This window comes from Vipera ursinii, assembly GCF_947247035.1.
Source record: "Vipera ursinii genome assembly, chromosome: Z".
Classification (NCBI taxonomy): Eukaryota; Metazoa; Chordata; class Lepidosauria; order Squamata; family Viperidae; genus Vipera; species Vipera ursinii.
In genome coordinates, this window is record NC_139517.1 from 110,663,720 (window position 1) to 110,681,372 (window position 17,653).

A 17,653-nucleotide genomic window follows, 5' to 3' on the forward strand; every position below is an offset into this window, starting at 1 on the left:
GAGCGCAATATGGTCTATCGTTATTCCGAAGCGGACTTGTATGCCCTTAGGGCGGTTCCTGCCTCATGGGCGCGACCTGTCGCCTGTTTCCATACTCCCCTTAATGACGGGCCCAAGCTTTGGGACTCCGAGAGGTGGTTGGGCTTAGATAGGGGCCTCGAGTTAAGACGTGCTAAGAGGCCCCTGATAAGATTCTTAGCCGGTTATTTTAAGAGGTTAGGGAGGGGGAGGGAGGGGGGGTAGGGAGGGAACCTGTAACCGGCACTCAGTCTGGACCTGTTAGAGGTCCTGACGGGACGGGGTCAGGGGAGGTGGCTGCTGGTGCTGGGAATGTGGGGGTGGGGCATCGAATCCCTACGGCGATAGGGTATGGCAGCAGGTGTTTGCGCGGAGGGCCATATCAACATCTGGGATCGTGCCCCCGCTATCTCCGAGCGGTGGTGCACTCCGACCCTCCGGTTAGCACCCTCTTACCCGGGGATGAGGGTGATCAGGCCCCTGAGCTCAGGTTGGTCTATTTTAACGCTAAATCCGTAGTTAACAAAGCTCCCCTCATCCGTGATCTGATCAAGGAGGAATGTGCGGATCTAGCGTGCATCACGGAAACTTGGCTGGGCTCGGAGGGAGGGGTGCCTCTCACCGAGTTATGCCCGCCAGGTTTCCAGGTGCTGCACCAGCCACGGGCTCAGGGCAGGGGTGGTGGGGTGGCAGTGGTTATTCGGGAGACTTTGTGTCCCCGGGAGGCCACCATTGTCCAGATCCCTCCTCTTGAGATGTGGTCCTCGGGCTCAGTTGGGCTTGTTGCTTACATACCTGGCGCCCAGCTGTGTGGCAACAGCCCTGCCTGAGCTGCTCGACACCCTCTCAGGGTTGGCGGTGGAGCTCCCCAGGCTTATAGTCCTGGGTGACTTCAACCTGCCATCACTGGGAGGGTCGTCAGAGTTAGCTCGGGAGTTCATGGCTTCCATGACAGCCATGGGCCTGACCCAGGTTATTGAGGGCCCGACTCATGAGGGGGATCATACTCTCGACCTGGTGTTCCTGTCTGGACAGTGGTTGGATGATCTGGGAGGGGGTTCCCCGTCCATCACCCCTCTGTCATGGTCAGATCATCACCTCCTGAGGCTGGTTTTCCGTCATGCCACCCCCAGCCGCTGGGCGGCGGAACCGATCAGGTGGTTCCGCCCCAGGCGCCTAATGGACCCGGATCGGTTCCAGAGGGCGCTTGGGCCTATACCTATCACCCTTACCCACAGCCCAGTCGATGCCCTGGTGGAGGCCTGGGAAACGGCTGCCACCAGTACCCATGCGACCTCTGACCCGTCGCAGATCCCGCTGGGCCCCATGGTTCTCTGTGGAGCTCCGGGAGATGAAGCGTCGGAGACGAGGTGTAGAGAGCGGTTGGAGATCCAGCCGGTCCGAATCCGACCGATTGCAGTTAAGAACCTTTATAAGGTCTTATCTTGCGGCGATAAGGACGGCGAAGTCTAACTACTTTGCCGCCCTTATCGCGTCCGCAGATAATCGCCCGGCCGCCCTGTTTAGGGTGACTCGCTCCCTCCTTAACCAGGAGGTGAGAGAGGATCCCTTGCAGGGACGAGCCGAGGAGTTTAGTCATCATCTGGCGGACAAAATCGCTCGGATCCGGACCGGCTTGGACTCTGACTGGGCAGAGTCTGATGTGGAGGAATCAGGCGGTCTTGAGCACGTTATCTGGACTGAGTTCGACCCTGTTTCCCCTGATGATGTGGACAGGATCATGGGGAGACTGAGCACCACCACCTGTTTGTTGGATCCGTGCCCCTCCTGGCTAGCTTATGCGGCTCGGGAGGGAACACGAGGCTGGTTCCATGCAGTAATAACTGCTTCCTTGAAGGAGGGTGTCTTTCCTGCCGCCTTGAAGGAGGCGGTGGTGAGACCCCTTCTCAAGAAGCCTGCTTTGGACCCGGCTGTTTTAAACAACTATCGTCCGGTCTCCAACCTTCGCTTTCTGGCGAAGGTTGTTGAGAGTGTGGTGGCGCATCAGCTCCCTCTGTTCCTGGAGGAAACTGATTATCTGGACCCGTACCAATCGGGCTTCAGGCCCGGACACAGCACGGAGACGGCATTGGTCGCGCTGGTGAATGATCTCTGGAGGGCTAGGGACAGGGTTTGTTCCTCTGTCCTGGTCCTATTAGATCTCTCAGCGGCGTTCGATACCATCGACCATGGTATCCTGCTGCGGCGTCTCAGGGGGCTGGGAGTGGGAGGCACCGTTCTACGGTGGTTCTCCTCCTACCTCCAGGGCCGCTTGCAGTCGGTGTTGACAGGAGGGCAGAGATCCGCCCCGAGGTCTCTCATTTGTGGAGTTCCTCAGGGGTCGGTTCTCTCGCCTCTCTTGTTCAACATCTATATGAAGCCGCTGGGCGAGCTCATTTGTGGTTTTGGGGTGGGGTATCACCAGTATGCTGATGATACCCAACTTTTTCTTTCAACCCCGAACCAACCCAGTGATGCCCTCTCCGTGATGTCCCGGTGCCTGGAGGCGGTTCAGGTCTGGATGGGGAGAAACAGGCTTCGTCTCAATCCCGCCAAGACTGAGTGGCTGTGCATATCGGCATCTCGGGTTAACCAAGTTATTCCATCCTTAATGATGGGGGGTGAGGTGTTACCCCCCGTTGATAGGGCTCACAACCTGGGCGTCCTCCTGGACTCACGGCTCAATTTTGAAGACCATATAGGAGCCGTGACCAGGGGGGCTTTTGCACAGGTTCGCCTGGTGTGCCAATTGCGTCCCTATCTGGACCGAGACGCCCTACACACTGTTACTCATGCGCTTGTGACCTCCCGTTTGGACTACTGTAACGCTCTCTACATGGGGCTGCCCTTGAAGACCACTCGGAGGCTTCAACTGGTGTAGAATGCGGCCACGCGAGTTGTAATGGGGGTTTCCCGATACTCCCATGTAACACCTCTACTCTGCGAGCTGCATTGGCTTCCGGTTGCCCTCCGGGTGAAATTCAAGGTGCTGGTTATTCCCTATAAAGCCCTACATGGCCTGGGTCCCTGTTATTTGAGGGAACACCTGCTGCCGGCATCAAACGCCCTTCGCCCAGTGCGCTCCCACAGGGAGGGTCTGCTCAGGGTTCCACTGGTGAGAGATTGCCGGCGGGTGACACCCAGGGATAGGGCCTTCTCAGTGGGAGCGCCTGCCCTCTGGAACCAGCTGCCGGTGGAGCTGAGAACTGCCCCCGACCTCCGATCATTCTGCCGGGGCCTGAAGACTTGGCTCTTTGAGCTCTCGGGCCCAGGCTGAGGAGAAATTTTTAATTGGGGTTTTTAAGCGTACAGGGTCAATTTAATATTTTTTAATTTGGTTTTTAACTTTTGTATGTTGGATTTTTTAATTCCCTGTAAACCGCCCTGAGTCCTCAGGGAAAGGGCGGTATATAAATGTAACTAAATAAATAAATAAATGGTCTCTCAGTCTGGTTCAGTAGGAATCACAATCATGGGGAAGACTGCTGACCTGACACTTGTGCAGAAAACCATCATTGACACCCTCCATAAGGAGGGAAAGCCTCAAAAGGTAATTGCAAAAGAAGTTGGATGTTCCCAAAGTGCTGTATCAAAGCACATTAATAGAAAGTTATGTGGAAGGGAAAAGTGTGGAAGAAAAAGGTGCACAAGCAGCAGGGATGACCGCAGCCTGGAGAGGATTGTCAGGAAAAGGCCGTTCAAAAGTGTTGGGGACTTTCACAAGGAGTGGACTGGGGTTAGAGTCAGTGCATCAAGAGCCACCACACAGAGATGGATCCTGGACAGGGACTTCAAACGTCATATTCCTCTTGTCAAGCTGCTCCTGAACAACAAACAACGTCAGAACCATTTTACCTGGGCTAAAGAAAAACAGACCTGGTCTGTTGCTCAGTGGTCCAAAGTCCTCTTTTCTGATGAGAGCAACTTTTGCATCTCATTTGGAAACCAAGGACCCAGAGTCTGGAGGAAGAATGGAGAGGCACACACTGCAAGATGCTTGAAGTCCAGTGTGAAGTTTCCAGTCTGTGTTGATTTGGTGAGCCATGTCATCTGCTGGTGTTGGTCCACTGTGCTTCATTAAGTCCAGGGTCAACGCAGCCGTCTACCAGGAGATTTTGGAGCACTTCTTGCTTCCTTCTGCAGACGAGCTTTATGGGGATTCTGACTTCATTTTCCAGCAGGACTTGGCACCTGCCCACATTGCCAAAAGCACCAAAACCTGGTTCAATGACCGTGGGATTACTGTGCTTGATTGGCCAGCAAACTCACCTGACCTGAACCCCATAGAGAATCTATGGGGCATTGCCAAGAGAAAGATGAGAGACATGAGACCGAACAATGCAGAAGAGCTGAAGGCCACTATTGAAGCATCCTGGTCTTCCATAACACCTCAGCAGTGCCACAAGCTGATAGCTTCCATGCCACGCCACATTGAGGCCATAATTGCTGCAAAAGGGGGCCAAACCAAGTACTGAGTACATATGCATGCTTATACTTTTCAGAGGTCCGATATTGTTCTATGTACACTCCTTGTTTTATTGATTGCATGTAATATTCTAATTTTCTGAGATTGTGGATTTGGGGTTTTCATGAGCTGTACGCCATAATCATCACAATTATGACAAATCACGGCTTGAACTATCCTGCTTTGCATGTAATGAGTCTATCTCATATATTAGTTTCCTCTTTTAAGTTGCATTACTGAAATAAATGAACTTTTGCACAATATACTAATTTTCCGAGTTTCACCTGTAGGCGTAATTTTAACTCTTCAGCCCAATGTCCTTGGTATATATTGAACTGTAGAACCCATCTGCCTCAGCTATTTAACGTCCACATAAGTCCTATCTATACAATTAAGAACTTGCAAAATGGCACTAATCAGTGTCTGTCTATCAATCATCTATAAGAGATCCTTCAGTAGTACCATGAAATTTGCACCAGTTACATCCTGGAAATTCTATAAGTGCTATTTTTTTCAAGAACACTAGGCATATCATTATCCTTGGTTCTTTATCTTTACACAACAGAGGTAGATTTGAATTAAACACCCAAACTAGAAAGCTTAAAATCATCTGCTTCCTTCTTTCCACTAGGATTTTCCCTTTCCCTAATATTAATACAGAACATATTTTTAATTGTCATCCATTTGATATAGGAAACATTTTTCAACCATTGTAGAATCTTTCTATGAAATGGTGGCTATGTATGAAATCTATGGTATATGGAATGTACTTCCATAAATAAGACACTGAATATTCTTCATTTTTTGTCTTGATCTATAGGAAAAGAAATGAATAGGAAAAAGAATTCAAACTGGTGCATTTTTTAGCATCACCATTTTAAAAAGAAAACAATAGTTGTATTCAGTATCTAGCCCAGTTATTACAATTATTATCTGTGGTTTTAATTATAGTTCATTGGGGTTTTTGGAGGAAGAGCTACATGTAAAGCTACATGTATGCCAGATTTTCAGGCCAATATCTACCTTTACGCTATAGCCTCTCTCTATAATCCACCAATTAAAGCTTGCTGTGGAGCGGTTTAAATAAAAGGAAAAGCCTACCACCACTTTTTGAACTGTTTAAGTAGTTGAATTTGTTCCCCAGTTTTTTGGGAATGTGAACCACTTTTCACTTCAAATGGAAAATGGAGAATTCTGACTTGGGAGTTGTGCGCTTGATATATTTCAAAGGGCCAGGATGAGTCTGGCCTAAACACTTGGAACCCTATGCTTTATTTCTTGTGGTTTTGAGGGTCTGTCTCCTACAAAATTAATTCAAGATGATGGGAATGAGATACACATGCCTTCTGCTTTTCAATTGCTGCAAGGAGAGCCATATTTCATGAAAAAAAGTATCTGAATTTGAGTCAAATCTTAAATGTAAAATACATAAAACATTCACTTGTCTTGAGAAGAAACTTTTTTTAAAAGGAAGTGTAAGATTTAACTGCTTAAAAGCAGCTTATAATATTAAGATTAAAATGAAGTCACAAATCAGATTAATTTTGTCTTCCAGTTTTTGCAGCTGCATTCTTAATGCCATGTATCTGGAATGTAAACTATTTTGCAGATGGATGGCTCTTAGAAGTAGTTTAGCTTTTATCCTACACTTTCAATCATAAGTTGCTTTATTCGCATGCCCATAAATTTAAACTTTTAAAATATTTTTTGCTAGTAGCTTGTTCTCTAGTGAGACATATCTTTGGCATAATGAATATGAATACCAGCATAAATCTTTCCAGAGTGGAATAATTGGTCGTTAAAGTTTTCTGTTTAAGTTATCACTATGGGACAATTGATGACAAACCAGTTCCAAAATCTTGCCAAGAAAACTGCCAGGACTAATCCTTGCAGTTACCAGAAGTCAATATTGGCCTGAAGGCGCGCGTACACACACACACACACACACACACATGTGTATGTGTGCATGCAATCATATTCACAGTTAAGATGCATAAAAAAATATGGAAAAGATTTTTCTTTTTTCTTAGGAAAAGAATTGTATACGTTTTAAAAATTCTGGAATATAAACATCCAGTTAACTAGCACTTTGGAAAATCTGTGATATTACCAGTCTAGTCACGATTATCCAATTTGTTTTACCATTCAGGTGCTTAATTTTTTGCTTGAAATATGATTACTGTTTTGAGCTGTTCCAGTTTTCCAGCCTATTACTATGCATTTACTGCACTCCCAGGGACATAACAGGCTCGCAGCTTCAGACCTGGGCTATGCACAATCTCTACACAACATTGCTAAGATAGGCCTGCTTGGGGTAAGATAGGGTTGTCTAAGAATTAGCTGTTTTTGTGGTTTCCTCCTTTGCTAAGTGTCTTTGCTTTCTGCATCCATGTTTCAAAAGACTTGGATATCCAGCTGTTTGCAAAATGTCAGATATTTGGAACAGGAAGGTAAGAATTATATCCACATCAAAAATAATGCAATTCATTGTCATTTATATGCTTTCTAAATGTAAACAAATTGTTTTATCAAGGTATCCCTTCTCTCCCCCCACCCTAATAGCAACAGAACTCATTTAGCACTTCATCTTACTGCTCCTTCAAAGGATTGTCTTTTTAAGAAAAAAAATCAGATTGTATTAATCATGTAATTAGCTTAGCTAGCAGTTAAATTAAGTCCTTGCTGATGCCAAGGTATTTTTAAAGCTCTATTATGATACTGTTCATGTCTTCTAGACATGCTTATAATAAGGGAAGGCTCTGGTGCTGACTTAAAAATATTTTTAAAAAAAGGATTGTAAGAGTGAAGAGCTCAAACTTGGAAGTAAGAAACCATATAAAAAGCTTTAATAAACTTTGCAAATATGTAAAAGTTGCTTGCCAGTGAGTTTAATTAATACAGTTTTAATATCTGTATGTGAATGATAAATTATACTGCTGCAATGGAAAAAATACTGGACTTGCTTTTTGGATTAGCAGTTAAACCTGTGGAGCATTAAACTTCATTCACCACATTTATGTCATTTAAATGAAAGGGATTAAATGGGGGGAGGATGAGATTTTTTTTTAAGATATGCTATCAAAAGTGCTACATTATCATGAAAATTTTTACTTATGGAATGTTTTGAGATTATAGCAAATTAAAATATTGTGGAATTTGGTCTGGAAAGCATACACAAAATTATGGGCTTAACCATTCTAGTGTGGCTTGGTATTTCATGGGTAAAAGTGTGCCAGAATAATCACCTAGACCTTTTCTTTTTCATAACTTTTCTTCATCCTTCTCTGTGTGTTCTATGTTGAGACTTTCATGGTGGACAGTGTTACATTCCAGAACTTGTATTGAGTTATATACAATTTAAAATGTTATGCGTGCCTGGTTCTAATTTAACCAGACACAATGTTATTAACAGCTGCAGTACCAAGTAAATAGTTTTAACATGATTTTTGAGGGGATCCTGAGGCCTTTCCCTTCTGCCAAGATGGATTATTAGTCGCCATCCTTGAACTGGCACCTAACTCTAATTGTTGCCTGTTGTATGACTTCCCTCTAAGGTAAGGTAAACACATATTGTATACTTCAGGCTACTGTTAGAAGGTATCAAAATAGGGAGACACCACTGTGTAGTTAAAGGCAACTTAAAATTATCTCATGCATGCAATATTATGGAACTGTGGTAGAAAAAAAAAGGTTGAGAAGATATGATTGTTTCACTGTTAGTGTAAATTCAAAAACCATGATTTTCAAACAAAATCATAACTATATAATATGTAATATAATATATAATCCTTAATTTAATGCTTGTTTTCTTTGTTATGGAGTAATGAGAAAAACTTGAAACCTCTTACAGTACACAGGAAATAAAATGGTTTCTGGTTATCCCAATGATTTCTCTTCTGGTGAACAGATAACATTTTATTGATTACTTGCTATTTATATCTTTTAGTTGAGAATCATGGAAATTGATAAAGATAGAAAATGAGGATTGATTTGCTCTGCTGGTTTGTAAAAACAATTCAGCAATGCCATCCCATTCTAGTACATATTACATGAGTGGCATAATGGCAAATATGGACGCAAAATGGTGATCACATGGCACCATTCTGGGGATTCAGTCATGTCATGGGTTATTGCTGAAAAAGGCTGTGCAATTTTTCTTCCATACTTTTTCATATAATCTCTTCTGACAGTTTTATTTACACCTTGCATTCTTAAAAATATCTCTTCATAAGAGATTTTATCAGGGCTCAGGCAAATTTATGTACTTATTATTGTCCTAGACACAAGATAGTCTGGGATCATTTTGAAGTTAGTATAGACACTGAAGTCTATGGAAAGGGCTTTTAACAGATATGCAGTCTGGTAATCTCTCTTTGTGGTGATTTTTACTTCTTAAAGCTATCCCTAACAAATTGTTTGTGTTAAGAAAAACTAGCAAATTGCTAGTTATTAATATCTGCTTATTTATCAAATAGATGATTATTGGGGATTATGAATGATTATGATTATTTTCATGGAAGTACAATGTAGAAGCCGTCCCTACTATAAAGAAGTATGATTTAATACACATACACATTCTACAAATAATTAATGTATATGATAGATTTGTACAGACCAAACATAGGTGAAATAAGATTTGGAAGCATTTTTAAATTCTAGATCATACTTCATAAGTTTCTGCTTTCTTTTATCCCTACACTCTGCCCAATGTTGTCTGCTTTGAAATATGCACACTTAAATCATTTCAGGTTAATTGCTATTTAAGGCTCAAAATGCCATTAATTATTTAAGATTTTTTTCCCCTTACCATCAGATTGTGTATTGGTGGATAACTTTTTCCACCACTCTGTTTCAGATTTTGACAAAGAGAATTTGTTTACGTATAAAACTCCAAGATTACTCCAGAGCAGGAGGAGGACTTTAAGGTAAAACATTCTTCACACTTCTTGTGTATAATGAGTCAATTTGCAGTGAGACCAAAGAAGAACAGGTTAATTTCTCTGTGTATGATTGACTTGCAAGGCGGTGTGTTGTGCAATTAGCTCACATGGTGTAACAAGATAGTAGGTTTTGTTGTCACAGTGAGTTGTGGTGGGGGGGGGCACGAAGGGAGGCTCAGCCAATCTCACTGTATACATGTTGTACTTTGATAATAAAGGTTCATTCATTTCCTGACAAGCAAAAGCCTCACATTGTTGAAGGAAAAATACTATAAATTTCAAAATGAGCATTTGATTTTGTGATGCAGTTCTCAAATAGAAGTATGGCAAGTCCTTTGTACTGATTTAAGGTCATGATGTTGGGGTCCTGTGCTAATGCTATTAATGCTTTTGTAACTGTATTGCACACACATTAGCATAAACCTCTTTCAGGTAAATATCACATTTTAGGTTCTCAAAGAAGTGGCTTTTGAATCCAAAATCTTATACCACAATAAATACATGGTTTTGTGCAGATCTAGATATGCACACGTGTCATCTTTCTTATCGGCTGCCAATTTGCTGAGGGTCCAGTTCAAAGTGCTAGTTGTCATCTTCAAAGCCCTATATGGCTTGGGACCAGGTTATTTGAGAGACTGTTTTCTACCGGACCTTCAGAGTGGGAAGGTAGGGAATCTATGGGTCCTCTCTCCTAAGGAAGTTTATCTAGCAGGACCAAGAAGAAGGGCCTCCTTTGTGGTGGCTCCCTCTCTATATCATCCCTGCAGAGATAAAATTGGCCTCCACTCTTTTGCAAGGCCCCAAAGATTTGGTTTTGCCAATCAACCAAGGAGTCCCAGAATGGGGGAGGGAGCCTGGAAGACCGATTACTGGGAATTGGAAAGTTATTGCTTTTTTGTTGTTTTCATATTGAGTTTTTATTTTTGTAAGTAAACAGAGTCATTGAGACTGGGTTGGGTAGCCATATACATTTTCATAAATAAATAAATGGTAGAAGAAATGCATACCTGGTATTTTTATATATGATTCTTAAATGGTTAGATCTTGGAAAAATATAGTATACTGTATGTTTGCTTTCAATTTGAGATGAAATTCATTAAATTTTGATACTTTTTCCCCATAGGAGTTCAAGGTGATAGTGTCTTTTGAAGAGAGATAAAATTAGCCATAATGACACAATATTCTCTCCAGGGTTTATGTTAATCACAATTAGGTTAATAGAAGCGATAAAAGGCTGCATGTCACAACATAGTGAGCTCTTTGTCACAATTAATATTTGCAATAGCACAAGAGTTTGGCAGGATAACTAAGCAGTTTGCTTAAAACTACCTGGGTTTAAAATGGTAAAGAAGAAAAAAAATTAAAACACATAATTCTGTGGGCTATATTTTATGGTCACTTTAAAAAAAAAGAAGGAAAAGGGAGAAATGTGTTCTCATGATCTTTTTGTGAACTGTGAGCTTAGGAAAATATTCAGTCTGTTTTTTACACTGGATGCTGTAACAGAAAAATATATAATCACCTGTTTTTATTTATCTATTAGATTTTTAAAAATCCTTTTATTATTTTTTATAAATAACTCAAGATTGGAAACATGCCTAATACTCCTTTCTCCTCCTATTTTCTCTACAATAACAATCCTGTCAGGTGGGTTGGGCTGAGAATGACTGGCCCAGTCACCTAGGCTTTCATGCCTAAGGTAGGACTAGAATTCTAGTTTCCTAGTTTCTAGGCCAGTACCTTAACTACAGCAAAAAGAGAATTCTAGTCTTCTAGTTTCTAAGCCAGTACCTTAACTACAGCAAAAACTAATTCTAGAATTTGTATTTTTTTATTCTTTTTAATTATGTCAGAATCTCAAAAACTGCTGAACAAGTCCCTGCAGTTTTCTTGACAAAGTTTTTCAGAAGTGGTTTGCCACTGACTCATTCAACGGGTAAGAAAGTCATCTAGCTGGCTTTGTGCCCAAGATGGGGTTAGAAGTCACCGACTCCCAATTTCTAGCATGATACCTTAAGCAACACACCAAACTGGGTCTTACAATTTGTAAATAATTACTTCTAATTAATTGTAATTTGTACTTTCAAAAATGGAATTAAAGTGAAGTTTGTAAGTAAATTATCTAGGTTTACTATAGGTTATTAAACTACAAGCCTGAACTGAAATGCTGCTTGAAATATGACCTATATTACAACAAAATATTTTCCAAGTGATTAATATCCCACTTTCATAACATTAAGAATCTGGGGTAAGTTCATTAAGAATGAGGTAAATTCTGCTATAAGTGACTTCATGCATGATATAAAGTTTTAAACATGCATAAATTTAATAAACATAGAGGAAATATCTTAAACTATATGGAAATAATATAATGATAAAAATATGTTTAGGAGGTTATCTTCCAGATGAAAGCTGGTTGTTATACAACTTATTGCATACTTGAGGGACCAGGTCTCTCTGTTTCCTCTACTTGCTCCATTGGACCTGGCAGAAGAGGTGTCCTGCAGGTCCCAGTGATTAAAGAATGATATCTGGTGTCACAAGGAAGTGTGCCTTTTCTGTCATAGCACCTGCCCTTTGGAACCTCTCATTACCCATAATTAGCTTAGCTCAATTTTGCTAGCATTAAGGAAAGTGCTCAAAACCTAATTGTTCTCCCAGGCATAGGAGTCAGGAGATTAGTGGGGCCTGTGAGGTTTTGTTGACAGCTGTTGAGGAGTTATCCTCAGTTGCCATGTTTTGCCTTCATATTATATGGCTGTTGTTGGGTTGTTGTTGTTTTTTGATATATATATGTATATGTATATGTATATGTGTGTATATATACACACTTCTCCCAGAAGAACAAAGCTGAAGTCACCAGCCTGAGGATGACGGATGAGATTTCGTCGAAACGTTGCCCTGATACCTCCAATTCTACGTGGGGAAAAAACCCGAATTAGCTGAGAAGCAAGGGAGATATGTGTTAAGTAACTTAGAACAATATGTATATGTATATGTATATATATATATATATATATATATATATATATATATATATATATATATATATATATATATATATAAACAACCCAACAGCCATATGATAAGAAGGCAAAACATGGCAACTGAGGATAACTGAGAATCTGAGGATAACTGAGGATATATATAGTAATGGTGTTCAAAGCCCTCCATGGCATGGGGCCGGAGTACCTCAGGGAACATCTGCTGCCAGCATCAAGCTCCCTGCGCCCTGTGCGTTCCCACAGAGAGGGCCTCCTCAGGGTGCCACCGGTCAGAGAATGCCGTCTGGTGGCCCCCAGGGGGAGATCCTTCTCTGTGGGCGCCCCGGAGCTATGGAACCAGTTACCGGTTGACCTCCGGACGGCGCCCGATCTGCGCTCCTTTCGCCGCGATCTGAAAACATACTTGTTCGAGCAAGCCGGCCTGGCCTGAGGGGGGATTGGTGGGGTTTTTTATCATTTTTATTGGGGTTTTTACTATGTATCAATTGTATTTTAATCGGGCATGCATTTAATTATCTTTTAATTTTTGTAAATTTCTGTGTTTTATTCTTGCCCTGTACACCGCCCTGAGTCCTCCGGGAGAAGGGCGGTATAGAAATATTAATAAATTAAATTAAATTAAATTATAGTGTAATCAAGATTGACTTCCAAGTATTCAGAATAGGAATAGTTGTGGGTTCTTGGTGTCTTCTGATCTTGGTTATTTTCTTGCAAGCATTTCATTGCCCAACTAGATAACATCAGTGTTAGAAAAGAGTTCGGTTTTCTTTCTGTTTATATTGTTTATATACAAGTTGGAGCAGTAGTAGTGTTCTTTTTGGTAGTTTCTTGATGTTACCTAATTAGATAATGAAACATCTGCAAGAAAACAACCAAGCTCAGAGGGCACCAGTATCCTCACAATTCATCCCTGAGCTACAAATATTATTTTGTATTGATAGAAATAACTTTTAGAAAGGCAAACTTTCTAGGAATATGTGGACATTTCAAAATCTAATTTGCATTCATTTCTCATATACTCAGCATAAATCTGGTTGCAATCAGAATTGACTCCCAGGTGATTACATTAATATATCAAATTACAAAACCGTGTACTGCGTTGCAGATACTTTCGGTACTGAAAAGTATTTGAACTTAGTTTTCAATGTATGGATAGAAGGAATAAATGAGGAATAAAAAAATCCAAGAACAACAGTGTCTGAGAATTGAACAGCAATGATAGGTGCATTTTGACATCCCAGGATTGCAGATATCTTGTAACAGCATTGGTGTCCTCTATACATGTTAGTTAGTAATCACCATCACTTCTAACCATGCAGGACAATTGCAAACCAGTTTAGAATAACGGAAGCTAAAATCTCCATAATATTATATGACATTTTTCTTTAAACTTTACCCTCAAATACCTCCAGGTTTTATTGTTACAAAATTTACCTTGCATTTTCATTCAAAGAGTGAATAGAAATTTACAGTAAAATTATAGTACAGTAAGAATAGATCAAATTTATGTTAAAAAAGAGGTTGAAAAAGCTCCCCACTTCACCTCCTAAACTATAGGGACGCTTGCAAAGACAGGACTTCAACTAAAAAAAGAACCTTGTCCTTGTTGTTGTTAGCTGCAAAGTTGTGTCCGACTCATCGCGACCCTATGGACAACATTCCTCCAGGCCTTCCTGTCCTCTACCATCTTCTGGAGTCCATTTAAGCTCACGCCTACTGCTTCAGTGACTCCACCCAGCCACCTCATTCTCTGTCGTCCCCTTCTTCTATTGCCCTCAATCTTTCCCAGCATTAGGCTCTTCTCCAGTGAGTCCTTCCTTCTCATTAGGTGGCCAAAGTATTTGAGTTTTAGCTTCAGGATCTGGCCTTCTAAAGAGCAGTCAGGGTTGATCTCCTCTAGGACTGACCGGTTTGATCGCCTTGCAGTCCAAGGGACTCGCAGGAGTCTTCTCCAGCACCATAGTTCAAAGGCCTCAATTCTTTGGCGCTCAGCCTTTTTTATGGTCCAGCTTTCACTGTCATACATTGCAACTGGGAAGACCATAGCCTTGACTATACGCACTTTTGTTAACAGGGTGATATCTCTGCTTTTTAGTGTGCTGTCTAGGTTTGCCATTGCTTTCCTCCTGAGGAGCAAGAATCTTTTAATTTCTTGGCTACAGTCCCCATCTGCAGTGATCTTGGAGCCCAGGAAAATAAAATCTGTCACTACCTTCATTTCTTCTCCATCTATTTGCCAGGAATTGAGAGGGCCGGATGCCATGATCTTGGTTTTCTTAATGTTAAGTTTCAACCCAAGTTTTGCACTCTCCTTCACCCACAACAAGAAGCTCTTTAGTTCTTCTTCACTTTCTGCCATTAGAGTGGTATCATCTGCATATCTTAGGTTGTTGATATTTCTTCCGTCAATCTTAATTCCAACTTTTAATTACTCTAACCCTGCCTTTCTCATGATGTGCTCTGCATATAAGTTAAATAGGCAGGGCAACAGTATACAGCCTTGCCGGACTCCTTTCCCAATTTTGAACCAATCAGTGGTTCCATGTTCAGTTCTCACCGTTGCTTCTTGGCCCACATATAGGTTTCTCAAGAGACAAATAAGATGGTCTGGTATGCCCATCTCTTTAAGAACTTGCCACAGTTTGTTATGATCCACACAATCAAAGGCTTTAGCATAGTCAATGAAGCAGAAGTAGATGTTTTTCTGGAACTCCCTAGCTTTCTCCATGATCCAACGTATGTCGGCAATTTGATCTCTAGTTCCTCTGCCTCTTCGAAATCCTGCCTGTACTTATGGTAGTTCTCGGTCCACATACTGCTGGAGTCTAGCTTGTAGGATTTTAAGCATAACTTTACTAGCATGAGAAATGAGTGCAATGGTGCGGTAGTTTGAACATTCTTTGGCACTGCCTTTCTTTGGAATTGGAATGTAAACTGATCTTTTCCAATCCTGTGGCCACTGTTGAGTTTTCCAAATTTGCTGGCAAATTGAGTGTAGCACTTTTACTGCATCGTCTTTTCAGATTTTGAATAGCTCAGCTGGAATACTGTCACCCCCACTAGCTTTGTTGTTGCTCAGATTTTCTAAGGCCCACTTGACTTCACATTCTAGGATGTCTGGCTCGAGGTCAGTGACCACCTCATTGTGATTATCAGGGACATTAAGCTCATTCTTGTGTAGTTCCTCTGTGTAATTTTGCCACCTCTTCTTAATCTCTTCTGCCTCTGTTAGGTCCCTGCCATTTTGGTCCTTTATCATGCCCATTTTTGCATAAAACGTTCCCTTCATCTCTCCAATTTTCTTGAAAAGATCTCTGGTCCTCCCTATTCTATTGTTTTCTTCTATTTCTTTGCACTGTTCATTTAAGAAGGCATTCTTATCTCTTCTAGCTATTCTCTGGAATTCTGCATTCAATTGGGCGTATCTTTCTTTTTCTCTCTTGCTTTTCGCTTCCCTCCTTTCCTCAGCTATTTGCAAAGCTTCCTCAGACAGCCATTTTGCTTTCTTGCATTTCTTTTTCTTTGGGATGGTTTTAGTTGCTACCTGTTGTACAATGTTGTGAACCTCTGTCCATAGTTCTTCAGGCACTCTGTCTATCAGATCTAATTCCTTAAATCTATTTGTCACCTCTACTGTATATTCAACAGGAATATGATTTAATTCATACCTGAGTGGCCTAGTGCTTTTTCCTACTTTCTTCAGTTTAAGCCTAAACTTTGCAATGAGAAGCTCCTGGTCTGACCCACAGTCAGCTCCTGGTCTTGTTTTTACTGACTGTATAGAGCTTCTCCATTTTTGGCTGCAGAGCATATAGTCAATCTGATTTCTGTGTTGACTGTCTGGTGATGTCCATGTGTAGAGCCGTCTCTTGGGTTGTTGGAAAAGAGTGTTTGCTATGACCATCATATTCTCTTGACAAAATTCTATCAGCCTGTGCCCTGCTTCATTTTGTACTCGAAGGCCAAACTTGCCTGTTATTCCGGTTATCTTTTGGCTTCCTACTTTAGCATTCCAATCCCCCATGATGATAAGGACATCAATTTTTGGTGTTAATTCTATAAGGTGCTGTAGGGCTTCATAGAACTGGTCAATTTCATCCTCTTTAGCACTGGTGGTTGGGGCATAGACTTGGACTACTGTGATATTGAATGGTTTGCCTTGGATTCGAACTGAGATCATTCTGTCATTTTGAGGATTGTATCCCAGTATTGCTTTTCCTACTCTTTTATTGACTATGAAGGCTACTCCATTTCTTCTGAGGGAGTCTTGCCCGCAGTAGTATACCTGATGGTCATCTGAATTAAACTCACCCATTCCTGTCCATTTTAGTTCGCTGATACCTAAGATGTCGATGTTCAGTCTTGTCATCTCTTTTTTGACCACGTCCAGCTTTCTTTGATTCATGGATCTTACATTCCAGGTTCCTATGGAGAAAAAATCTTTACAGCATCGGACTTTCCTTTCACCACCAGACACATCCACAGCTGAGCGTCCTTTCGGCTTTGGCCCAGTCGCTTCATTCTTTCTGGTGCTACTAGTACTAGCCCTCTGCTCTTCCCCAGTAGCATATTGGACGCCTTCTGACCTGAGGGGCTCATCTTCCAGTGTCATATCATTTTGCCTTTTGGTACTGTCCATAGGGTTTTCATGGCAAAGATACTGGAGTGGGTTGCCATTTCCTTCTCCAGTGGATCACATTTTTTCAGAACTCTCTGCTAAGACCTTTCTGTCTTGGGTGGCCCTGCATGGCATAGCTCATAGCTTCATTGAATTACACAAGCCCCTTTGCCACGACAAGGCAGTAATTCATGAAGGGGAACCTTGTCCTAGTAACCTTCTATTAGCTTTTAATAGGAAATACGATTGGTTTGCAGGTTTGTATGAGAGTGGACAGTTATTTCTTAAGCAATCTCATACCAAACCAGCTGATGCCCCCAAATAATTGGATTGAAATCTTGAAAACCCCTAGCTAGTATGGCTCATAGTCAATGGTTATATGAATTATATCCAACGTATCAAAATCTAGGCAGAATCAACATATTGAATTGTGCTTGGAGGTTTAAGAATTGGAAGTTTTAAGAATTGGGAGGTTTAAGAATTGGAAAATTTCTCACTGTGCCAAGCAAATATTTGGCTGTTCATTGAATATAGAGTGGATATAAATTCTTGTTGTTCATGTCACCATAAAAACATGAAAAGAGAAGTTTCTGAGAAGGTTAGTATC

The 17,653-nt window shown here is 41.5% G+C and overlaps 1 protein-coding gene across 12 annotated transcripts in view; it reads left to right on the plus strand.

Annotated features, from left to right (window-relative positions):
* The window catches only part of SVIL (supervillin), a 186,986-nt gene that overhangs the window by 81,428 nt on the left and 87,905 nt on the right, over positions 1–17,653 (plus strand). For all 12 annotated transcript variants that reach the window (XM_083379415.1, XM_083379407.1, XM_083379412.1 and 9 more), the window contains one exon: positions 9,339–9,408. Coding sequence is in view for 10 of the 12 variants with exons in the window: in XM_083379407.1 (XP_083235533.1) it covers positions 9,339–9,408 (70 nt within the window). In the remaining 2 variants the exon portion in view is untranslated. The remainder of the gene's footprint in view (positions 1–9,338; positions 9,409–17,653) is intronic.